Genomic DNA, 25,769 nt, shown 5'->3' with positions numbered 1-25,769 from the left:
TTGGTTTTGGGGAGCTGTCCTGTACATGGTAGGATATTTGGCAGGGCCTTTGGCCTCTACCTACCAAATCTCCCTAGCACCTCTCCCCCAATTGTGACAATCAAAAGTGTCTCCAGAATTGCCCAATGTTCCCTGGGGAGGCACAGTGCCCCCAGCTGAGAGCAAGAAGCTCAACACATTAGCAGTTTTTACTCTCATAACAATCCAATGTGGCTACACCGGGCTAATTGGCAGCGTCCTCCACAAGATGATAATAGGGGTACAACCTCCTTGTGTCTCTTGGTTCTTCTATCCCTCAAAACCTTGGAATCCCTGGTCCTGGCTATTAGCAGGTCAAGAGTGAGAAGGAACACCCTCTTCTTGGCCACACTGGCCCAGAAGTGACAAATGTCATGGGCTGTCACATTACGTAAGTGAAGACTAGTCACGTTGATACCAAACCCAGGTTCAGCTGCCTGCCACTCGAAAGCCAATAAACAAGAGATGAGGGCTGGTGAAAGGAAAGCAGGTGGCAGCCCAAGAAGATGGTGGACTAATGTCACAAAGACCATCTTAACAACTGGATGCAGGCCGGTGTTTTTATGAGGGACGAGGAAGAAAAACAAAGGAATTGGAGGGAAGGGTTGCAAGTTCTGTCTTGTGGGGACTGTGTGCACATCAGCACCTCTGTTCAGGTAACTGGTTGAGCTGGAATGTCTGGAGGTTGGAGTCTGCCGATTTTGAAGTTAGTTCCTAGAATTCTTAAGCAAACAGGCTGTTTATCTGCACTTAACATATTAGTTGACAAGTCATCCTTTACAGAAACAATGTAAAGAATGGTGGGGTGGGTTACAGCAGGCCTAACCTAGATGCAGAGGGTTCTGGGAAATGAGTCCTGTGCTTCAGAAGGGGAAGCAGGACTTTTGCTGGCTCGTTGGCCAGCTTTGCCTCATGCACACCCATTCTCTACCACACAGACATTGACGAGTGCCTGGATATGTGCCCTTTCAATTCAACGTGCACCAATACCCTGGGGAGCTACTTCTGTACCTGTCACTCTGGCTTTGCACCAAGCAGTGGACAGCTGAACTTCACAGAGCAAGAGGTGGAATGTACAGGTGAATGGACGATTGTCTGACATCCCTGGAAAAAAGTATCTCCTTGTTCCTTCAGTTGTTTGATGGTCTCAAGTTCTTTGCAGATATTGATGAGTGTGTCCAAGATCCATCACCATGTGGCCCCAATTCTGTCTGCACCAATGCCCTGGGCTCCTACAGCTGTGGCTGCAGTGTGGGCTTTCGTCCCAACCCAGAAGGCTCATGGGAATATGGCAACTTCAGCTGCAAACGTAATTATCTCCTTGTGTGTCTTGGCAATGGAATCTGTGTCTTGCTCACTGTACCCAACCTCTAGATCCTTTTCTTACTTTTACCTCATCCACATGTTCTTTATTTCTTCATTCATTCATTCATTTCCTCATTCAATCAGTTATTTTAGGGACGTCTATTAATTAGTTAATGATTCAAACAGGTCCCTGCTCTAGGTACTGAGAACTCAGTCCAGGAGGTGATGGGCATGAAACTTGCCCTCATGTAGCCTACACTCTAGAGAAGGAAGCAGAGAGCACAGGTATAATCATGATCACAGTGAGCGTGACCCCTGAAAAATGTTAGCACACTTTGGAGTGACTAGCGAGATATTTAATATGCTCTGAGAAAATGACATTTAAGCTGGAGCTTGAAGGAAGAGTAGGAATTATCTAGACAAAGAGTGGAGATTATGTGCAAAGGCCCCGAGTCTGCCACAGAGATGGGCAAAGGGAAGTGGCATTAGCTGCGTCTGAGAAGGTGGGCAGAGGTCACATTCTGCAGGACATTGTGAGCTGTGCAAAGAATTTTGGAGCCTTTTTGCCAAGAACAATGGGGAAGCAGAAAGGTTTAAAATTTTTAAGTTATGGATTATTTGAGATGTTAAAATATAGGCAACGTCAATAGAAGCAATGAAGTACAGCAATCAAATGAATTCACCTGAGGCCCTTGCCAATGTAAGAAGTGGAGTCTCTTCAATGTCCTTGTGCGTTCTGCATGCTCTTCCCCATTCCACATCCTGGCTCTGCCCCAGAGGGAACCACTCCGAGCTTTGTGTTTTTAATTACCCTACTTAAAAAAAAACATTTCTCCCTACCCTGGCCAGGTGGCTCAGTCGGTTGGAGCATCATCTTATACACCAAAAGGTTGTGGGTTCGATTCCTGGTTAGGGCACATACCTACGTTTTAGGTTCAATACTGGGTCAGGGCACGTATGGGAGGCAACCGACTGATGTTTCTCTCTCACATCAATGTTTCTCTCTCCCCTCTTCTTCTTTCCCTAAAATCAATAAACATATCCCTGGGCAAAGATTAAAAAATAGTAATAAAAAGAAAAAAATTTCTTCCCTTGTATGTATCTCTAAACAATATTTTACTTAGTTTTGCTTAATTTGGAGCTTTCTAAAACATCTCAGAGTCCCTGATGTTGTAGTGTATAGTATGTTTATGCCCACTCTTGTAATAATATGGCAATGGATGGATTTTAAATCACAGGTGATGCAATCAGACTTGCCTTCAGTCATATCTTGCTGTGGTTAAGTTTGATTTAGTTGCTTTTGTTTTCTTTCCAGGGGTTCCCTTCAAGTGTAAAGAAGATGTGATACCCAGCAATAAGCATGTCATGCTATGCCAAGAGGGAGTAGCAGTAGAACCTGAACAGGTAAGTATTTTTGAAGGTTCATAGCTATTGAGGTTTTCCTAGAAGCCAGTTATATAGGGTATTGTTTGCACCTTTAACAAAGGTAAAAATAACAGTGTCCTAAAACAGACAGCAGTTTATTTCTCTCTTTGTAAAAGTCTGAATGTAAGCTCTGAGAGCTGATATGGTGGCTCCATAATGCTCTGCCATCATTAACACAAGACTCTCTCATTGTGGCCCAATATGGTTGCTGCAGCTCCTACCATTACATCTGCATTCCAGCTGGTGGGCAGGGGAGAAGGGGAAGTAAAAAGCACTGGCACAGTATCACTTCTACTTATACCTCATTGGCCAGAAAGTAGTGACATGGTCACATAGTGAAAAGGAAAGCTGAGAAGGGAAGACTTTTGCTTATTTAAAACTTGGTGATTCTTTTACTAAAAGAAGAAATGATGTTGGACTCTCACTGTCAGTGACAGTATTGGGGCTGTATGTATGTGATATAGGGTGGGTGTTACACAGTCCCAGGCCAGCCAAAGAGGGATGTGGATGTCCTGGTTCTCTAATGAGGTGATTGTATCGAGTCAAGTCTTCATGACTGTCTTCAAGAATTGAGGTCACTATTTTAAATATGAGCTTGGAAATTTTCTTAGGAATTCCCATGCACTTTGGGCCACTGTTGTTTTTTTAAACTTCAGTAAAACACATGTAAAAGGCTCATTATTTAAATCATTTTAAAGTGTGTAGTTGTTAGACAAAGTGATTTCTGGGTCTTAACATGACCATTGCTGTCTAACAAAGCAAGCTGACCAGCATCACCCTGGGTGGGTGGGAGGGTCTGTTTTGCCTGAAATGAATGTTCTTGCATAGGTGAGAGGGCCCATTAAGTTGTTTTCTGCTTGGGACTAAACAGGGTTTAACCAGCATGTGCCTCTGGTTACCAGCCACCCGTGTTCTTGGAGGCTGTAGTATCGAACTCCGTCCCCTTTGAGGGCTGAGATCTGCCATCTTGCTGCCGCCCACAGGTGCTACTTCTGTCCACAAGTTCCCCTAATAGACTCTTGATGTCATTCTGGAGTTACCAGCCTCTTGGCTCCAGGAATTTTCCCAAGAAATGGAGAGCCAGCCAGGAGACTGGGGGAATGGGATAGGGGAAAGACTTTTCCTGGGGGTCAGTTTGGGTTGGCCAATGGCCTCTTTGTAGGGAAGGGTGGCCCCTATGTTGGACGCTTGCAGCCACTACGTATGAGTAGGGGGCCCCTGCAAACGCTGGCTGGGCTGGATGAAGCCTTTGCTTGCTGAGCATCATCTGGCCCATTGTGGTAAGGAAGGGCCTGGTACAAGAAACTTCAACAATCAGAGAATACTCCTCAGTTGAATTGCTAGATATTGTGGCTAAATTTCAACAAAAGCTGTGAGAAAACTTTCAACTTGGATGGTGAGGCTTTGGGACACAGGAGCTGATGGGATCTCTCTCTCCCAGCCTGATGGAGAAAAAATGAATAATATCACCAGTTACCCAGCACTAAGGCCAGGGAGATCGTTCTTTAATGGACTGTATAATAATGGGATTCAGGGAGCCCGGCCAAATGAGGGACACCTACCGGGACAAGCCAGTCCCTGGAAGCCTGTTGCAGGAAGTAGGAAGGAGACAGGATGGCTATGCCCAGGTGTTTGAGGCACCCACAGAGCTGCATTCACTGCTCGTAGGAACAATCACTTTTTGCAGGCAGCCCCCAAAGAATGGTATGGCCCTTTATCTTCTGCTTTAAGTCTGATAATCGGGCAAGGTGACTGATGTGGGGAATTTGATAGCAAATTTAGTCGAAACTGAATAGGGTCAAGATGGAGTCTGCCTTGTAACTAAAAAGGAGCCTTAAGCACGCCTCTACCCCAAAGAGTAAAGTGAAACATAAGGGGCCCATCTGTGATACATGTAGACAGAGGTGGAATAATCTAGTAACAAGTGGAACGACACAGGCGGCACAATGCAGTTCTGGTGGAACTGTGGAAAGAGCTCTGCCAGGACCAGCGATTTCTGCCTCTCCCCTTGGCCCTGGTCCACCACTGAACTCACCAGCTGGTTCCCGCCATTGCCTGAGACTAGGGGTGGGGCCAAGGTTGCCCACAAGTAAGGGCAATAGGGGGTGTCCAGAGGCCCCACATAGAAATCACAATATATCTGTCCCCCTAAAACAAAGAGAACATTGCCCTTGTGGATGCAGATGCAGAGTGCACCCCCCATACACAGCAACCTGGAAAAGTTTGGGGGGCCCTGGGTTGCCATGGGTGGGTATGGGGGAAAGGCAGTATGAGTAAAAATTTTATTATCCATCCAAACAGGGTGCTTTCCCCTTATTTAGTGTTCATTTCCCCACTCCAGGAGAATACACTGGGAATGGATATTGTCCTGGGAAAAACATTCCCAGGGGAATCGTGTCTCCAAGTGCAGGCTGTGAAGGCCACCCTGAGAGGTGAAGCCCTTTGAGAACCTGCCAGCCTCTTTCTTCAGTCTCTGGGCTTTGGGAAAATTTTACAACAATTTAGGGGCATTTAGTACATGCACAATCGTGTACAATGGCCACTTCTAGCTCCAAAACATTCTCATCACCCTTGAGAGAAACCCTGTACCTATTAAGTTATTTTCCATCCCTTCCCCCAGCTCTTGTGAGCACTAATCCACTTTCCTCTGCATAGATGTGCCCGTTCCGGACATGCCGCATGAATGGAACCACACACGGTGTGGCCTCCTGTGCTTGGCTCCCCCCACTGAGCATCGTGTGTCCATGGTCCATCCACACTGTAGCAGGTGTCAGAGCTTCGCTCCTTTCATGGCTGAGTGGTGTTCTGTGTAGACACTGATTGGTTTCACACATCTCTCCATCATTTCACCCCACCGTGTAGTTGTGCCTTCACGTTTGATGTTTATGCACAGAAGAGAGAGGTGCTGTGGTTGGTTCCAGTCTCGGTCACATGGTGTGTTTTTATTTCCCTGAGAATTCTAGAGACTCATGACACCTCAGGGACTGAGGGCCATCCTGACAGAGGGCTTGGTGGCCCAGGTGGGCCCTCGAGTGCTCGGGAGACGGGCAGATCAATGCTCACGGATGCTTCCTTCTGCACAGATGTCATTTTGTACGCTGATGAACGCCACCTTCAGCGTCCTGGACGAGACCTGTGCAAACAAAACCACTGTTGTTTCTCTGGAGGTAAAGATGTGTCTTTGTAGTTTGTGTTTTGAACACCTCAGGGGACACTTGGAGTGCAAAAAGTCCATTTTATAGTTGATGAGGTGGGAGTTCACATTTAATTTATGAAAGTTGTAAGGTTTTAAAAAATGTTTAACAGACAGCACAATTGCCCTTTTCTGTTCAATTTTACAAGTTTTAGCACAACCTTAGTAGATTGGTATAACTACCACCATGGTCAGAACACAGAACAGTTCTATTTCCCCCTAAAACTCCTTTGGACTTCCCCTTTGTAGTCAAGTACGCTGTCCTCCACTAGCCTCTGTAAATCCCTGATCTGTTCTCTCATTATAGTTGTGTCTTTTTAAAATGTTACATAATGCAATTTACTTAGTGCCATGCCTTACCAACAGCCCCACGTTCTGTTTTGGTGACCTAGTGACATATCAGTACAGTCACAATATGGAGCAGCCATCACCACTATAGTTCCAAAACATTCTTACCACACCCCCCAAAAAAACCCTGCATAAGCATCTCTCCTCATTTCCCTACCCCCACCCCACCTAGTCCTTGGCAACCACTAATCTACTTCCTGTCTCTGTGGGTTTCCCTGTTCTGGACGTGTCACTTAAACAGAATCGCACACGGTGTGGCCTTCTGTGTCTGGCCTCTCTCACTGAGCACCAGGCATTCAAGGCCCATCCGTGTTGCAGTGAGTGTCAGAGCCTCGCTCCTTTTCCTGGCTGAGTGATGTTCCCCTGTGTGGGTGGACCACAGTTTACTCACTCATCTTTAAAGAATATTTGGATTGTTTCCACTTGAAAAGCATCTCTTTATTTCCTTACCGCCACCCCGGCTTTTGGGGATCGTTAGTGGAGCTGCCCTGAATGCTTGCGTCCAGTCTGCGTGCGTGCACCTGAGCTGACGCTGTGCCAGCGTCTGTGCCTGGGACTGGGGTTTCTGGGTCATTAACATTGTAGATTTAAAACCTAATAGTTCTTAATCTTTAAGTCGGACTAACGGATGTTGCTATTTTATTTATAAATGTTTTTGTACAAAAATAAGAATATCACTTTCATTTGTAATTTGATTAATTTAGAGATCACTTATTAGTATAACATACTTATTCCTTCAGTGCACATTCATTTATAGGGTCTTCAGATTAAATTTATATAAATAATTAACCACTTTTTACAAATTTAGTAAAATTCTTTCAAACATTTTATACTATGTTTATAAATATTCTTACTTCCCCCCCAAATTTCAAGTATCTAATGAGGAAATTTACAACCTAAAAGGCAAGGTTACTATGTCCTTAAGGAATTCACAAATCTAATCAAATGTCTAAATACAATAATTCAGATTTTAAAAGCTTTAATATAGCTTATAAACACTTGCATTCTCTTAAATTGTTTATGTTAAAATCACAAGTCTAAATGCTTTTTGCAGTGAAATCATGTGGTGAGCTGGTTAGCTTCTCAGATGTGTCAAATTGTTCCAAACCCTTCAAACAATAGATTTCCTGATTGTGCCAAAGATTACAAAACCTTTTAATTTTAATACAAAAGTACTACCAATATTGAGTTTGTTTGCCTCAATTACAGTTAAAAACTAAGCTAGATTAGTTTTTATTAATTTTTTACTTTCCTGAGGATACAAAAAAATATCCTAGCTAAGAAGAATAGATTTAACATTCCAGAGGGAGTTTGATGCGATTTCGTTGGCCATGGAAGTGAGGACCACTTTTCCCCAGGCCGACTCTGGTGGAGTGTTTCCTGCTGTGTGGGTGGGGCAGGACCCCAAACTCCCGCCTTCAGCTGGGAAAGTTACAGAATTCCATGCACCCCACTTCTCCTGGACAATCATCTCTCAAGTTTCATCCTGACCCAGTTTTTATTGAAAAATTTTTCACCTAATTTGGATAAATAGAAATTAGTATCCTCGCTAAGATTTAGGTTAATTTCCTTCAACCTCTGACTGGATTCAGTTAGTTTCTTCCCTGCGTTTAGTAGGTTGTGAATTCTTTATACATATTATATTTTTGTTGTTGGGGTCAGAGCCACATTTTATAGTCCATTTATTGCCAATAATCAATCAGAGGAATAGTGTCAATATCATCATCATCATCATCATCATCATCATCATCACTGGTCTTAACTCTGTCCCACAGACATTACCAATGTAACATTTACATGCTTATTTTCCATACCTTTTTACTTTGTGAATGTATCACAGACATTGAAGCCATTTCTTGAGCAGGATTCAGCCTCTGATTCCCGACTTCCAAGGTTCAAAACTTGGTTCTGCCACCTACTAAATGCGTCCTTGTTTCCTCATCTGAAACAGAAAGAATTGTAGCCTGTACTCATAGATCTCTTTCTAAAGTCAAATAAGTTAGTATGTGACGCTTCAAACAATACCTGGCTCATTAAGTGTTAGTTATTTTTAATTTATGAACCAGAAACATAAATACCATAAATATAAAATTCTAAAGTAGTTTTTTAAAACTAAATGAGATAATACATGCATGTCACTCTGTAATGTGCTTTATTTAACAATAGCTCACAGGCCTTTTTGCTGTTAAATCATATTGATATGCTACATCATTCTTTTATTAGCAGCTGCACTGTGATTTGATTTTATTATTTGCTTAAACCAATCTGTTGGACATTTAGGCTTGCTGACTTGTAACCACACTGAAATGAGCATCACCAAATAAGATCCTTGCACAATTTTAAATTATTTCTGGAAGGATTAATTCCTGGAAGGGAAGTGCCTGGGTCAAAGGGTGTGTGCAGCTTATGCTGTTACAGGGGCTGACTTGCTGCACACCAGAAAGGCTGCACCAATGTGCAGTCCTCGTGGGGCCTCTTGAATCGGGGAAGAAGAGGCTGAGTGGATGCCCTTTTAATTCTTCATCAGCCTAGACTGTCAGACCACTCTGTTGCTAAGAGAGGGGACAGCTGCTATTTCATCTATTTCATGGATGAGAGAGAGAGAGAGAGAGAGGAGAAAGAGAGAGAAAGAGAAGGAGGGACAGAGACACAGAGATAGACACAGAAGAGAGACAAAGACAGAGAGACAGAAGAAAGAGACACACAGATAGTGAGAGAGAGCGCACAAACACCCCTTTCTTTGCAGAGTACAGCGGAGAACTTCGTCTCTGTGCTTGAACAAACATCTGTGTGGTCCAACTTCACCAAAGACAAGGTGTCCACCCTGGCCACAGTCTTGCTGGAGAGTGTGGAAAGCACCACAATGGCAGCTCTTCTGAAATCCTCAGCGAATGGCAGCCAGACTGTTCAGACGGAGCACTTAGGTAGGACATGTTCTTCACGGCAAGGTCACACCTGGGTGCTGATTTTGAGGAGTGACTTTGGTGATGTAATTCTCCATGGCTTTCTCATGTACCATTCCCCCAAGTGTTTCAAATCTCTGAACTCACAGCAAAGCAAGTCCAATCATATTAACAATATCTCTCCTGGAATGAGTGCTGGGTGCTGTGTTAAGAGTGTGCTGCCAGGTACTGCATTTGGACAAGAATTTGTTGAGTGCTTACTCTTTGTCAGGTGTTAAGGGATGTTAGTCAATCGCTGTGTTCAGATATTTCCAGCTCTCTCTCCTGGGCTCACGGTAGGATGGTGTTTCCTGGCTTGGAGTTAGGTGGGGTGCTGTGACTAGCCCCTGTCAGTGGACTGTGGATGGAATAGTTGTGAGTGTAACACTCTCCAGAGCTTTCTTTCCCGCTGCCCTAGTGACAGGTCATGTTTCAGATCACAGTTTCTCCATCTGTGCAGGTCTCAAGGTAAGGACAAAATATAGAGAGCACAGTCCCAAGCCAATATGCTAATGGGAAATGATTGTTATTTTTAATCCACTAAGATTTGGGGTTGTTTGTTACTAAGGCATACCTGATCCTCTCCTGACCAATACACCCCAAACATGAGTGATCTGTGATCACTTGGGAACCCTGGGTGCTGTAGACCTTTTATGATGGCATCCCACTCCTAGTATTTGTTCTGGGATCAGACATGTAGCCTTTGGGTTTCTATCCTGATGGGCACCCACAAGGCCAAAATGTAGAAATAGAGTATCTTGTGAAGTGCCACCAGTAGTAAACAAGGACAGCCTCATGGATCTTATATGTTAGTGAGCTGAGTCAGACAGACAGACATCTGGTATACTGGACAGAGCTAGTGCTATTGAGAAAGATGCAGCAGGACAAGGAGGCTAGAGGGGGACAGGCTGGGAGGGACCACTGCCTCTTACATGGAGCGGAATGGTTAGGGAAAGTCTCACTGGGGCAGGGACCTGGGGGAAGGGAGCCGTGTAAACACTTGGAGAGAGGGCAAGTGCAGGAATACTTGCTGAGTTCAGGGAACACTAGGCCAGTGTGGCTTGATGTGAAGGAGTCAAAAAGAAAGGGAGATGCACATTTTGTAACAAATGAAAAGACACAAGATTTTGTTTGAAGTAAGCTGGGTTGGGGAGCAGAAGTGGAGAGTCTGAGAATGGGCATGACATTGTGTATATTTTAAAAAGATACTTTTGGTTCCATTATCTACTGTGTTTTCACGAAGAGTTCCATAATTATGGCTTTGTTACAGGTGAGATATCTGAGGCTCAGAGAGGTTAAGACTTTGCTTAAGTTGGCACAGCTGGCGAGCCGCAGAGCTGGGCCTCCCAGTTAGCACCATCTGACTGCAGAACCCCAGCCCTCGTCCACACACTGGGCTCACCCCAGTCCCTTCTTATTTTCTTTGGCTTTGGAAAACGTGCCTAAATTTGGAGTAGCCAGAGGCCATGACTGTGGAGCCTTCCATCCCTGTTGACTTCTGCCCCATCTTCCCCGATGCATCGTCCCCTGAGGTGTGAGAGCTCACTTCTCGAGCTGCAGCTGGGTTTCACCTTTGTTTATTGCTGCCATCCACCTGTCATTCATGAAGGTGCTCAAGTTCATTCCCAGGATCAGTTGGCCTTTCCGTTCTTTCCTTGGCTTGTAACCAGGGAGGCAAACCTGTGTCATTGGCCAGAAACCAAAATCAGGACCCGCTTTCTGGGTGATGTCCTGCAAAGTCTCCCTTTTTCCTTTTAGATATTGAGAGCAGAGTCATCAAGGACGAATGCACTGCAGAGAACGTGACCTTTAACTTGAAAGCCAAAGGGGACTCGATGAAGATTGGCTGTTCCACAATTGAAGAATCTGAATCCACAGGTACAGACCTGCTTGTGAGATTCGAGGAGGGTGGCGTGGGTGCATTCAGTCAGTGAATGTAAGTTGATCACCTCCCAGGTGCCGGGCAGTGGGAGAATTGTGACGATGGAGGCAGAAATAGGCCTGGCCTCAGGGAGCTTTCCATCTGCTGGGGAAGTCAGACATTAAACAAATACTCTCGTAATACTGGAGTATCGAAACCTGCACTGTCCAATACAGCAGCCACTGGCTGAGTTTGGTCACCGAGCACTTGAAAGGGGGCAAAGCCGTGAGTGTAAAATGTACACCAATTCCAAAGGTTTGGTGCAAAAAAAAAAAGAATATAAGCTATCTTACTAATAATTTTATTATTGACTGAATGTTGAAATGTTATTTTGTATGTGAGCTAAATTGTTTTAATACATTGTATATATTTTTTCCTTTTCTAAAATGTGACTACTAGAGAATTTAAAATTACATGTGAGGCTCATACCCTACTTCTAGCGGACAGCGCCACTCTGTCCTGGGGGTGGCAGGCTTGCCTGCAGAGGCCTGGTGGGTGTGCTCTTAGGCACCGAGGACAGTACAGATCTCCATCCCAGTTATTCCGCCGTGCTGTCTGGGTGCAAGGGCGTTCATGGGCAATATGTGCATGAAAGTATGTGGCTGTGCTGCAATACAACTTTCATTTAGAAAATAGAAGCACCCAGATAATGACTCAATTGGCCTGCCAGCCCCTGTCAGCCATGCCTGGATCTGTGTGCTCTCTGGAGGGCCCAGGGTGCAGCAGGCCCAGGACACATCCCTAAGGACCACCAGCATTGAGAGGGGAAGCCCACCCAAGAGACTGAATAAGAATAGCCAGAAATGTGAGACAGGAACTTAGTTCCCACTGCTGGGTTAAATTATCCCTTAAAAATACGATTCCAAATGTATTTTCCAAGGTAGCCCAGATTTCTCCAGGTGATGGCACCTTGGGGTTTTCTCTTTATGGTTCTGCTGAGGGTCAACTGGAAGTCCACTGGTGTCTCAGTCCCCAGAGTGGGCCAGTGAAGGTGCAGAGAACGGGGGCTACTAAAGCACATGTGTGTATGCATTTGTGGGGCCAGCTGTAATACCTAGTAAGCAAACAATTCTTTTTTTTTCCCACTTGGGGGACATGCAGGGACCACTGGGGTGGCTTTTGTCTCCTTTGCGGGTATGGAGTCTGTTCTAGATGAGAGCTTCTTCCAAGACCCTCTGACCCCTAACTCCAAGAGGAAGTTGAAGATGAATTCTCACATCATTGGGGGCATGATGACGGGGGAGAAGAAAGACGGGTTCTCGGACCCGGTTGTCTACACTCTGGAGAACATCGAGGTTTGTAAAGGGCTCCCACTGAGCCCCCTACCTACCTGTTCACGGGCCCAACTCTCACTTCTTGTGGCAACCCATTTTCGGCAGTTAGGTGTCCGCAGTTGCTAGTAGCTCAAGCCAATTGTAAAAGAATGAGCTCTTCTATTTCTGTGTGATGTTTTTCCATCTTCAATGAAGAAGGTTTAGGTGAGATGAGGCAACACTGATGTGGGAACATGCACGTGGTGTTTATTACATTAGCTACAACCAAGCCAGTGATAGAGAAGGTGTGGCATCCAAGACATTTCTTTTCATCACCACATGTTGAAATATCAGCACCCCCTCCCCCTATTCCCTACAGAACACACATACCTGCATCTTCTTGCCTCAGTGACTCTTGAGCGGTCACAGTGAGTCATTCAAGAGGGACTGTCTGGTGACCAGGGCCTTTGAATTTTCAGCCAAAGCAGAAGTTTGAGAGGCCCATCTGTGTTTCCTGGAGCACAGACGTGGGGGGCGGTAGGTGGACACCGTCTGGCTGCGAAGTCCTCAAAGCCTCCGAGATGTATACTGTCTGCAGCTGTAGTCGAATGGCGAACCTGGCTGTCATCATGGCTTCCGGGGAGCTCACGGTCAGTATATAACCCCTGTGCTCTGATCCCCACCCCTGACTGGAAATGTTGATGGAACATCTGTGAGCCCCACGTGGTGTTGTGTGTTATGTGAAGGAGTCGTGGGGCCGGAAGGGGTGTTGCCCTGCCTCTGCCCGGAGAATATGCATGTTCTGGTTGGGAAGCCATGCCATTTGTATATCAAATAAGAAATCACTCCAAATAGGGGCAGGCACAATGCGAATCACAGGTTCTGTTTAATGAGCACCTATTGTGTGCTGGACCCTTTATTGGGAGGTGTGGTTTTTTTTAGGCCCATTTTATAAGACATGAGACACATTTTATAGGGTAACTAAGCAGTCTGCCTAGTTATGAAGCTTGTAATTGGTGGAGGTGGGGTTTGAACCCAGGACAGCTTGGTTCCAGAGGTCTCTTTCACTAAATCATACAAATGGAGGGCACAGGGAAGCTGCAAGAGGCTGCGCTGTGGGAATTCAGAAGTATTTCAGTGAGAGGTGATGACAGAATCAGGAAGGAAACAGTAAGAAATGAGCCTTGGTGAGTGGGTAAGCTTGGCAGAGAGGATGGACACCCTGCTCAGTCCCGTGGTGAGCGTTCTTGCCTGTCAGGCCAGATCTGAGGTTCGGTCTTCTGCCAGGAAGGCTCTGAATGCTGCTTAGAGGAATATAATGCTTAGGACTTAAGAGAATCAGATCCCGAGCAACAATGACCTAGTTCAAGTTCCATTTGTATCACTTCCTGGCTGTGTTTCCTTGGGGAAGCCACTCAGCCTCTGAGCCTGAACTCAGTTCTTTCATCTCAAAAATGAGAACAAGAAAAATAAATAATGAAAACGAACACTCCTACAATATGTAATATGTTTGTGGCATAGTTGTGAGTAATGTAAATATTTTCATTGAATGCTCCTAACATCCTAAAACCATCCTATATGGTGGTAACTATCAGTACCCTTTTCTTCCTTTTTTAAAAAATTTTATTTAAATTGTTGTTGCAGTACAATTTTCTATCTTCTACTCACATCCCAGCCCACCTACCCAGCCCTCCCCTCCTCCCCCCATTTTCACCCCCCCTAGCTTTTTATCCATTTGTCCTTGACACTTGTTCCTGTAAACCCTTCCTCTTTTCCCCTGAAATTCCCTCCCCTCTGAACACTGTCAGCCTGTCCTCTATTTCAGTGTCTTTGGTTATATTTTGCTTGTTTCTTTGTTTTGTTGTTTAGGTTCCTGTTAAAGGTGAGATCATATGGTATTTGTCTTTCACTGCCTGGCTTATTTCGCTTAGCATAATGCTTTCCAGCTCCATCCATGCTGTTGCAAAGGGTAGGAGCTCCTTCTTTCTTTCTGCTGCATAGAATTTCATTGTGTAAATGTACCATAGTTTTTTGATCCATTCATTTACTGATGGGCATCTAGGTTGCTTCCAGCACTTGGCTATTGTAAATTGTGCTGCTATGAACACTGGGGTGCATAGGTTCTTTTGGATTGGTGTTTCAGGGTTCTTAGGATATAATCCTAGCAGTGGAATCACTGGGTCAAAAGACAGATCCATTTTTAGTTTTTTGAGAAAATTCCACACTGTTTTCTATACTGGTTGTACTAGTCTGCAATCCCACCAACAGTGCACGAGGGTCCCCTTTTCTCCACAACCTCTGCAACACTTGTTGTTTGTTGCTTTGTTTATGATGGCCATTCTGACCAGTATGAAGTGGTATCTCATTGTGGTTTTAGTTTGCATCTCTCTGATAGTTAGCCATATTGAGCAACTTTTCATTTGTCTATGGATTCTCTGTATGTCCTCCTTGGAGAAGTGTCTGTTCAAGTCCTTTGCCCATTTTTGAATTAGGTTGCTGGTCTTCTTAGAGTGGAGTCATGTAAGTTCTTTACATATTTTGGAGATTAAACACTTGTGTGAGGTATCATTGGCAAATATGTTCTCTTTTTATTTTAATACTGGTTTCTTTAGCCATGCAGAAGCTTTTTATTTTGATGAGATCCCATTTGTTTATTCTTTCCTTTATGTCCTTGCTCTGGGGGACATATCAGTAAAAATGTTACTGTGTGAAATATCTGAGATTTTCCTGCCTATGTTCTCCTCTAGGACTTTTTTGGTGTCATGACTTATATCTAAGTCTTTTATCCACCTTGAATTTATGTTTGTGTATGGTATAAGTTGGTGCTTGAGTTTCATTTTTTTGCATGTAGCTGTCCAGTTCTCCCAACACCATTTGTTGAAAAGGCTGTTTTTACTCCATTTTATATTGCTGCCCCCTTTCTCAAATATTAATTGACCACAGAGATTTGGGTTTATTTTCTGAGCTCTCTGTTCTGTTCCATTGGTCCTTGTGCTTGTTTTTATGCCAGTACCAGGCTGTTTTGATTACAGTGGCCTTGTAATACAGTTTGGTATCAGGTATTGTGATCCCTCCTACTTTACTCTTCTTTCTCAAAATTGCAACAGCTATTTGGGGCCGTTTATGGTTCCATATAAATTTTTGAAGTGTTTGTTCTATGTCTGTGAAATATGCCATTGGTACTTTAATAGGTATTGTATTGAATCTGTAAATTGCTTTGGGTAGTATGGACATTTTGATGATGTTAATTGTTCCGATCCATGAACATGGTATATGTTTCCATTTGTGTTTTCCTTGATTTCTTTCTTCAGCGTTGTGTAGTTTTCTGCATACAGGTTTTTTACCTCCTTGGTTAGATTTATTCCTAGGTATTTTATTTTTCTTTTTGCTACATCAAATGGGATTTTTTTTCTTGATTTCTGCTTCTGCTGTTTCATTGTTGGTGTACAGAAATGCCTTTGATTTCTGGATATTGACTTTGTATCCCGCTGTTCTGCATTCATTTATTAGGTCGAGCAGTTTTTTGGTGGAGTTTATAGGATTTTCTATGTACACTATCATGCCATCTGCAAACAGTGACAGTTTTGTTTCCTCCTTTCCAATTTGGATTGGATTTTTTATTTCCTTTTCTTGTCTGATCGCTGTGGCTAAAACTTCCAATACTATATTGAATAGAAGTGGTGAAAGTGGACAACCTTCTCTTGTTCCTGATCTCACTGGAAAAGATTTTAGTTTTCGCCCATTGAGTATGATGTTGGCTGTAGGTCTGTCATATATGGCCTTTATTATGTTGAGGAATACTCCCTCTATTCCCACTTTGCTGAGTGTTTTTATCAAAAATGGGTGCTGTACCTTATCAAATGCTTTTTCCTCATCTATTGATATGATCATGTGATTTTTGCATTTGCTTTTGTTCATGTGATATATTACATTTACTGATTTGCAAATATTGAACCATCCTTGCATCCCTGGGATGAATCCCACTTGGTCATGGTATATGATCTTTTTAATGTATTGTTGGATGTGGTTTGCCAATATTTTGTTGAGGATTTTAGAGTCTATGTTCATCAGTGATACTGGCCTGAAGTGTTCTTTCTTTGTTGTGTCTTTATCTGGTTTTGGGATTAGGATGATGCTGGTTTCATAAAAAGAGTTTGGGAGTCTTCCATCATTTTGGATTTTTTGGAATAGTCTGTGAAGGATAGGGGTTAGCTCTTCCTTAAATGCTTTGTAGAATTCTCCTGTGAAACCATCTGGACCTGGACTTTTGTGTGTCAGGAGTTTTTTGATTACTGCTTCAATTTCATGTGCTGTTATTGGTCTTTTCAGGCTTTCTGCTTCTTCTTCATTGAGTTTTGGAAGATTATATTTTTCTAGAAATTTGTTCATTTCACCTAGGTTTTAAAATTTCTTGGCATAGAGTTCTTCATAGTAATTTCTTATAATCCTTTGTATTTCTGTGGTGTCAGTTGTAATCTCTCCTCTTTCACTTCTGATTGTGTTTATTTGGATCCTTTCTCTTTTTTTCTCGATGAGCCTGCTTAAAGGCTTGTTGATTTTGTTTATCTTTTCAAAGAACCAGCTCCTGGATTCATTGATCCTTAGAATTGTGCTTTTAGTTTCTATGTCATTTAATTCTGCTCTAATCTTGGTTATTTCCTTCCTTCTACTTTTTGTGGGCTGTCTTTGTTGTTGTTCCTCGAGTTCTTGTAGACATAGGGTTAGGTTGTTTGTTTGAAATGTTTCTATCTTTTTAAGGTAGGCCTGTATCGCTATGAATTTCCCTCTCAGGACTGCCTTAGCTGTGTCCCATAAGTTTTGGGTTATTGTGAGTTCATTTTTATTTGTTTCTAGAAACTTTTTGATTTCTTCCCTTATTTCATTCTTGACCCATTCATTGTTTAATAGCATGCTATTCAGTCTCCATGAGTTTGCATGTTTCGGGTTTCTCTCCTTGGGGTTGGTTTCTGGTTTCAGTCCCTTGTGGTCAGAGAAAATGCTTGGTATAATTTCAATTTTGTTGAATTTGTTGAGACTTGCTTTGTGTCCTATCATGTGGTCTATCTTTGAAAATTTTCCATGTGCATTTGAAAAGAATGTGTACTTTGTTTCTTTGGGATGAAGGGCTCTCTATATATCAGTTAAGTCCATTTCCTCTCGGGCATTGTTCAATGCCACAATGTCTTTGTTAATGTTTTGTTTGAAAGATCTGTCCATTTTTGATGGTGGAGTGTTAAAATCCCCTAGTATAATTGTGTTGCTGTCAATATCTTTCTTAAAGTCCTCTAAGATTTCTTTATGTATTTGGGTGCTCCTATGTTGGGTGCATATATATTTACAATGTTTATGTCTTCTTGGTGGATTCTTCCCTTGAGTATTATGAAGTGTCCTTCTGGGTCTCTTTTTATGGCCCTTTTATTTAAGTCAATTTTGTCTGATGTGAGTATTGCTACCCCGGCTTTTTTTCCCTGTCCATTTGCTTGGAATATTTGTTTCCAGCCCTTTACTTCCAACCTGTGTAGGTCTTTTGTTCTGAGGTGGGTCTCTTGAAGGCAGCATATGTGTGTGGTTCATGCTTTCTTATCCATTCAGTTATTTTATGTCTTTTGATTGGAGCATTTAATCCATTTACATTTAAGGTTTTTATTGATAGGTACTTATTCATTGCCATTTTCGTACCTGTGTTCCTCTCTCTCTCTTTTCCTTCCTTTCCTTAAAGCAGGCCCTTTAGCATATCTTTTAGAGCTGGTTTGGTGGAGGTGTATTCTTTTAGACTTCTTTTGTCTGGGAAGCTCCTTATTTGGCTGTCCATCTTGAGTGAGAGCCTTGCTGGGTAAATTAGTGTTGGTTGCAGGCCTCTGGTTCTCATTACTTGGAATATTTCGTGACATTCTCTTCTGGCTTGGAGTGTTTCCATTGAGAAGTCAGCTGCTAACCTTCTTGGGGCTCCCTTGTATGTTACTTTCTGTTTCTCTCTTACTGCTTTTAAGATTCTCTCTTTGTCTTGGAATTTTGCCATTTTAATTATGATGTGTCTTGAGGTGGGCCTGTTTGGGTTCCTCTTGATTGGGACTCTCTGTGTTTCCTGGATTTGTGTGACTTTTTCTCTCATCAAATTAGGGGAGTTTTCCATCATTACTTTTTCAAATAGGTTTTCTATCCTTTGCTCTTCTTCTCCTTCTGGTATCCCTATTATACGGATACTATTACATTTCATATTGTCTTGCATTTCTCTTAATCCCTCTTCATTTTTCTCTGAGCCTCTTTTCCTTTTCTCACTCTTTCTGGGTATTTTCTTCTACTTTGTCCTCTAGCTCACTGATCTGATCTTCTGCTTCATCAGTCATGCTTTTCATTCCTTCTACTATGTTCTTCAGTTCAGAAATTGTATTCTTCATTTTCTCTTGGTCCTTGTTGATAGTTTCTATTTCCTCTTTCATGTTGATATTGTTTTCAGTGAGTTCATTGTAGCTTCCCTATAGTTTCTGGTAGCTCATTGTGAGCTCATTGAGCTTCCTGACAATCATTGCTTTGAACTCAATATCTGATAGTTGAGTTGCCTCTATTTCATTTAGCATTCTTTCTGAGGCTTCCTCCTTTCCCTTCATTTGGGGATTGTCTCTTTGTCTTCCCATGGTTTGTGAGACTCTTCTTGTTAGCCTCAGCTTCCTAAATTGATCTGTTCTGGCTCCCTGGGTTTATGGTGTGAACTTCTGTGGTAGAATAGCAGTGATTTTCAGTGGTGCAGTCTCCTTGATCTCCCGAGCTCACTGGTCTTGGGCTGTCATTTAAGTTGGCTCTGTGTTTGTCTTTGGGTTTTGATTGTTGTTGGGTCTTTCTTTGGTGCTTCCTTCCCACCAGCTGGTTAAGTGAGGGTCACTCTGTCCACCACCTCTTTTATTTTGTTGTGCTGGTGAGGGCAGGTTGTGTTGAAGCTGGTTCTTCCAAGTGTATAAGGTTTTGAGGATTCTCTCTTGCTCTTGTTCAGTTGTTTGTACTGGGTAGTGTCTCTACTGTTTAGTTGTATTTCCAGATAGGTCCTGGATTGAGGTTTGTGTGGTTTCCACTCCTTCCTTCACCTTCTTCTGTTGTTATCTGTTAGTGGTTCCTTTGTTGTTGGGTTTCCTCTTCCAGTGGGTATCCTGGTGTTCACTGCTTCCACCTACTCTTTTTTGTGATCAGTTGGAGGGGGAGGCAAAATGGTTTAAGACAGCAAGAGAGTATTCTATGATATTTACAGTAGCAGCCAGTAGAGAAGAGATAGGAGATCCTTTGGTTATGTATAGTGTTAACTGTGATCTTCCTCCCAACTAGCTGATTTTTAGAAAGGATGGAAAGAAGATAAAACTCTTGTTGGGGAAGGAAGGATTGTGAGTTGGATATAGAAAGCAGTGAGGTTGTGGGAGGTCAGATTCTGAGGTAAGGTGAGAGTAAAGGATAGTAAATAGGTGTAGTGTGTAAGAGAATAAAGTTAACCACTATAGTAACAGAGTTCATAAAACCGCAAAGTGGGCTAGGATCTGGGAGGGGTGTTGTGAAGGATTTACAATTGCATGGAACAGCAATTATTTACAATAATATTAGAGTAACAATCATATGACAGAATCTATGTGATCTAGATAACAAGAATAGGGAGTATAGAACCTTGAGTAGTGTGCTAATGGGGTGCAAGTGAAGTGAAGGACAGTAAATTAGCAATACACTATGAAAGAGAGATCAGGGGAACCTATCAAGTGATATAATATAACCAGCCTAGCAAAGTAGACTATCTAGAAAGAAGAGGAATATGATAAAACTGGAGGAAAGAAAGGAAGAAGGAATAAAACAAGAAAGAAGGAAAGAGAGGAGAAAGCAATTGAAAGAGAAAAAAATAATACAAATTAAAAAATTAAAAATTGTTAAAAAATAGAATACAATTAAAAAGCCTCTTGGTTTCAAAGTGGCCAAACCGGTTTTTCTGTTCTTGCTGGCTGGCAGGCTGAGGGGTAATTGGTATGGCTTTCCTTCCTTCCCGATCTGCACTGGGCACACTGTCTGGGGAGCTATTGTGGCACCTCTCCTCTACGCCCTGGGTGTGGGAACCAGGCCTTTCCCCAGGGTTACCGCTGTGGGCTGGGGTGCGGGGGTGTGCTCCTGCGTGTGCCCTCAGCCAGAGTACCTCACCCTTCCCAGTGCTACGGGGGTGCGCAGGGTCCTCTGTACAAGCATAACCTTCCGTGCAGCCTCGGGATCGCTGCCCGGCTGGGTGGCAGGGAGGCTGGAGCGATTGCCGTAGGAGAATTCCCGAAACAGTGTCTGTCTTTTTACTTTTTCTTTTTGAGAAATTCCTCCTACTCAAGCCTGCCGCTCCATACAGTGGCCCAACTCTTGAGCCAGACCAGTGGCTGCGGGGGTTGGGGCCCGTTGTGCGACTCTCAACTCTGCCGGTGTCCACAGACTCCGAGGGTGCTCACAGCCCCTGTGTGTTTGCTAGCAACTGGGTTTCTCCTGGTGCAGCTCAGACCTTGTTTGTCTGGGGAGGGAGCAGTTGCCCCGGCTCTCTCCCAAGGACTCTGTGGTAAACCCGACAGCAGGCACCGGGCCTGGGGCGGCAGCCCCCCTGGACCCTGCGCTGGTCCCTGGGACCTTATTGTCCTGAAGCGCTGTTCTTATCGTCCGGTTTTTTGGTTCCACTATAATTTTTGGTCCCTTATTTTCATATATGTGGAGGTATGTTGGTTGTTTGCTCTTTTACTCCGTAGATCAGCCAAGGTTTTCTCCCATGTGTAGGGGAAAGTGGAATCTGCTCCTTCCTACCCCAAGGCTATCTTCCTTCCCCTCAGTACCCTTTTCTGAACAGATGCAGAAACTGAGGCACAGAGCAGTCAAGCGTCTTGTCCAAGCTTGTACAACAACAGAACTGCAGTCAGTTTTTATAGACCTACTATGTCACAATGTTGCAGAGAGGAACTCATGAGATGGTTCGGGCTTATCCTTAAATAGCTTTTAACTCCCAGAGAGCACTAAAAATGTTTAAAATCAGTGAAAAATTATCGACAAGTAATGATATATAGGAAGGACTCAGCTCATCATTTCCACTCCCTGGGGTGTCTCTGAACACGTAGGTGTCCGTCCTGGTTCAGCACAGGAACCAGGAACCACTGTAGGTATTTCAGGCTGGAAGGGACTCAACACAGGGAACTGGGTGCTCCCAAAATTGCTGGGAAGGGTGGAGGAGTCAAAGCCAGGGGGCTGCCGCTTGGATTTCAGCTTCAAGATCACCCCTCTGCGGTTGTAATCAGAAGCTACAAATGCTGCTGTCAGATGACTCCCCATCCATGAAATTAAAGACTGGACCGCTGGAATGTGGAGTCCAGCCACAGCTCACTCCTGTCTGCAGAAAGCTGGTATCTGCCTCATTCTGCCCTCCCAAACATCTATGCATGCATCTAATTGGAGAACCTGAATGACATCCAGAACCTTAGCCCCAAGACATTCTGGGAATTGTAGTTTATAGACATGCTGCCCTAGTAATATGCAGGGTGAGCTGTGGAACACAGGAGGGAATGGGTGCTGATGGGTGCCAATAGATGCCAAAGAAAGATGATGGGCAGCACGTAGTTCACTTTGAGTGTCAGTGGAAGGAAAGGCCTCCAAGCTCTTTCTGCCCAAGTCAGGTGTCTGTACAATTCTTTTTCCTGCCCAGGGGAATGTTTTCCTTGTCGGAGTGACACATCTCTTTCCTGACAGATGGATTTCTCCTTGTACGTCATTAGCTACGTGGGCATGGTCATCTCCCTGGTGTGTCTTGCCTTGGCCATCGCCACTTTCCTGCTATGTCGTGCCATTCACAACCGCAACACCTACCTCCACCTGCACCTCTGCGTGTGCCTGTTCTTGGCCAAGATTCTCTTCCTCGCTGGTGTGGACAAGACTGACAACCAGGTCTCATCTCCCTCAGGCTAGGCCCCCAGCTAGCCCAGTCACCTCCATATCTGCCTCTGCTCATTCCTACTCAAGGTCCTACCTCAGGGCCTTTGCACATGCTGTGCCCTCTTCATAATACTCATCCTCCAGCACCTCACCTGGCTGACTCCTTCTTGTGATTGGTCTCAGCTTAAAATCATCTCCCTGATCATGTTATATATTGTGGTAGTCCCTCTTATTACTCTTTAAACCACTGGTTCTCACCTGGGATGATTCTGCCCCATTGGGGAACACTTAGCTGTCACCTCTGAGAGGGGGTGCTGCTGAAATCTAGTGGATAAAGGCCAGGGAATACTGTTAAACATCCTACAACATACAGAACAGCCCCCACGACAGAGAGTAATTTGGTAATAGTGTTACAACCGTCAGTACTGCTACAACTGAGAAACTTTCCTTGCCCGCTCCATTTTGCATTCCTTCCCAGCACCTATTTGAAACCATAATGATTATTCGTGGCTTTATATTGTATCTACTTTTCCCACTAGACTGCCTGTCTTGGGAGAGCAAGAACTTTGGCCAGTTTACTCCCAGAACTGTGCCAGAAACGCAGTAGGCTCTCTGGGTTTTCCCAAAAGGAGCACTGCCGACATTTAGGGTGGGTGAACATCCTCTTAGTGGAACTACCCCTTGCACAGCAGGATGTTCAGCTTCCTGGTCCCTTCGGGACCTGAATACCAGTACTGCACCCCACTCCCAGCGTTTAGCCAGTGCTGGGCAAGCTTCTGCAAAGACACAGAATATTTTCAGCATTACAGATCCTATGATTTCTGTTGCCACTTATCAACTCTGCTGTTTCAGCATGAAACAGCCATAGAGAACACATAGATGGGTGTGGCCGTGTGCCTATGAGACGTCATTTACAAAACTGGTTACTAGTCCAGTGCTGCAGTTTGCAGACCTCCTGCCCCATTTCTTCAATCATCTCCTAAAGTAGGGTGATCACTTACCCATTTTCACCCCTGGTTATCCCAGTTCTAGCACTGACAGTCACATGTCCTGGGAAAATGTAGTCCCAGGCAGACCAGGATGACTGGTCACCCTACCAAAGGGATGGGACTGCCTGTGATGAGGAATATCCCTGTAAATATTTGTGGAATGAATGAATGAATGAATGGGCTGTGTTTGGGGAATGACCACAGAAGTGGTCCATCTCCTGTCCTCTTCCTCAGAACTGGACCCTTGGGTGGGGGGAGTCCTGACTGCACCTGCCTCTCCCCTGCAGACGGGCTGCTCTGTCATCGCGGGCCTCCTGCACTACCTTTTCCTCGCCTGCTTCTTCTGGATGCTGGTGGAGGCTGTGATGCTCTTCCTCATGGTCAGGAACCTGAAGGTGGTGAATTACTTCAGCTCTCGCAATGTCAAGATGCTGTATCTCTGTGCCTTTGGCTATGGGCTCCCAGTGCTGGTGGTGGTTATCTCTGCCAGCGTGCAGCCCCAGGGCTACGGGACGCACACTCGGTAAGTGACATCTCCCTCTCTCCCTGAAGACCCTCTACCCCGGGGATGTTGCCAGGGGTCCTGATGATAATGATATGAAGCAGAAGAAGAGCAATAGCAATATTAGGAGTGTGGCTACCATTTATTGAGAATGGGCTCTACCCAGGGCACTAAGTGAACATTTCAGGAACACTGACCAGGAGAAAGGTCAGGAAGAGGATTTGCTGGGGTCCAAAGAAAACCGAAAGGCGGTCTGCCCTGTTGTGAGAGTTTTTATCCCTGTCTCAGCTCCCAGTTTTCCCCTCCATCAATGCACTTGGCAGGGCTGGAGTCATCAACTGTAAGGTCAGGAGTCTGAGACAAGCACCGATTCCTCCTGTTTCTCTCCGCAGCTGCTGGTTGAGTACAGAGACGGGGTTTATCTGGAGTTTCCTGGGGCCAGTGTGCACAATCATACTGGTAAGCAAAGTGCATGGTGCTGTGGGCTCTGGAGGAGGGAGCTGAACCAAGGGACGAGGAGGCACCAGTGGAAGTTGCATAGCTGAGGCCACTTATTCCTGTAAGCCAGGGGTGCCAAACTCATTTTCACCAGGGGCCACATCAGCCTCGCGGTTGCCTTCAAAGTTTGAAATAATTTTAGGACTGTATAAATGTAACTACTCCTTAACTGTTAAGGAGTTGAGGTTACATTTGGCCCTTTGAAGGCAACCACGAGGCTGATGTGGCCCCCAGTGAAAACGAGTTTGATGCCCTTGCTCTAAACATCCTCCCTTCTGATCCTTGATCCTTGAGATTCCCAAGTGGGGGTGTAGTATCTTTGACTCTGGTGGTTTCAGTGCAACCTGCTAGTCCCCTGGGAGGACCCACGCTCTCCTTGCCCTTTGTGCTTCGGTAAAATGGGTCTATTCCTCTCTCTGGAGGAAAGATGTTGAATGAGAGATAAAGTAGAATTTTTTCAACTTTATTGCAACATAATTGACAAATAAAAATTGTGTATGTTTAAGATGAATGACTTGATGTTTTCACATGTACACACTGTGAAATGATCACTGCTATCCAGCTAATTAACCTTTCTATCACTCCTCATGGTTACCGTTTTTCTTTTTTTTTTTTTTGAGTTTAATTTTTTTGAGGTGACACTGGTTAGTGGTATTATATAAACCTCAGGTGTGCATTGTTATAACATGACACCTGTGTGCTCACCACCCAAAGTGTGTTCTCTTCCTTACCGTATATTTGACCCCTTTACCCAATTCACCTCCTGCCTACCCCTTCTTACCCTCTGGGGACCACGATTCTATTGTCTGTGTCTATGAGTTCGTTTTTGTTTTGTTTTGCTGAGTTGTTACTTTTTTGTTTTATATTTCACCTGTGAATGAAATTCTAGGGGTGTTTGTCCTTTTCTGTGTGATTTATTTTACTAGCCCCCAAACCCCCAAGATCCACCTACACTGTTGGAAATGGCAGATAAGAACATTTAAGATCTACCCTTTCAGCAACTTTTAAGAATACAATGCAATATTGTTAACTATAGTCGCCATCCAATAGATTAAATCTGGGGAACTCCTCACCTTGCGTAAGTGAAGCTTTGCGCTTTAGACCGAGGTCTCCCCGTTTCCCACCCCCACCCCTGACAAGTGCCATCTACCCCCTGTGGACCCCGAGGGAGGCTGAGCGCCCCCATCTCTTGCCCCCTCCACCCTGACCCAACTCTGCAACATGACGCTTCTCCTCACTGACTGCCGCTCTCAGTGGCTTGTTTCCTTGTGTCGCTTTTATGTGGTAATTGTGAGCTCATATTTGACCAAGTTAATCTTGAGAATTCACTTTTTAAAAGATTTAATTTTTTTTACTTTTAGAGAGAGGGGAAGGGAGGGAGAGAAACATCAATGTGAGAGAGAGACATGGAGCAGTTGCCCCTCATGTGAGCCCCAACCCGGGACTGAGCCTGCAGCCCAGGC

General features: G+C 44.2%; 1 protein-coding gene across 1 annotated transcript in view; it reads left to right on the top strand.

The window, feature by feature from the left end:
* The window catches only part of ADGRE1 (adhesion G protein-coupled receptor E1), a 49,233-nt gene that overhangs the window by 14,224 nt on the left and 9,240 nt on the right, over positions 1 to 25,769 (top strand). The window contains exons 7-17 of the mRNA XM_045831220.1: positions 957 to 1,097; positions 1,181 to 1,327; positions 2,639 to 2,727; positions 5,832 to 5,915; positions 9,036 to 9,213; positions 10,990 to 11,109; positions 12,254 to 12,447; positions 12,885 to 13,055; positions 22,135 to 22,329; positions 23,594 to 23,829; positions 24,201 to 24,267. Of these exons, the coding sequence (XP_045687176.1) occupies positions 957 to 1,097; positions 1,181 to 1,327; positions 2,639 to 2,727; positions 5,832 to 5,915; positions 9,036 to 9,213; positions 10,990 to 11,109; positions 12,254 to 12,447; positions 12,885 to 13,055; positions 22,135 to 22,329; positions 23,594 to 23,829; positions 24,201 to 24,267 (1,622 nt within the window). The remainder of the gene's footprint in view (positions 1 to 956; positions 1,098 to 1,180; positions 1,328 to 2,638; positions 2,728 to 5,831; positions 5,916 to 9,035; positions 9,214 to 10,989; positions 11,110 to 12,253; positions 12,448 to 12,884; positions 13,056 to 22,134; positions 22,330 to 23,593; positions 23,830 to 24,200; positions 24,268 to 25,769) is intronic.

The sequence above is a fragment of the Phyllostomus hastatus genome, unplaced genomic scaffold (genome assembly GCF_019186645.2).
Source record: "Phyllostomus hastatus isolate PE091 unplaced genomic scaffold, TTU_PhHast_1.1 phas_contig_159, whole genome shotgun sequence".
Classification (NCBI taxonomy): domain Eukaryota; kingdom Metazoa; phylum Chordata; class Mammalia; order Chiroptera; family Phyllostomidae; genus Phyllostomus; species Phyllostomus hastatus.
The sequence above is the reverse complement of the archived record's forward strand: the minus strand, read 5'-3'. Positions and strand labels throughout refer to the sequence as shown.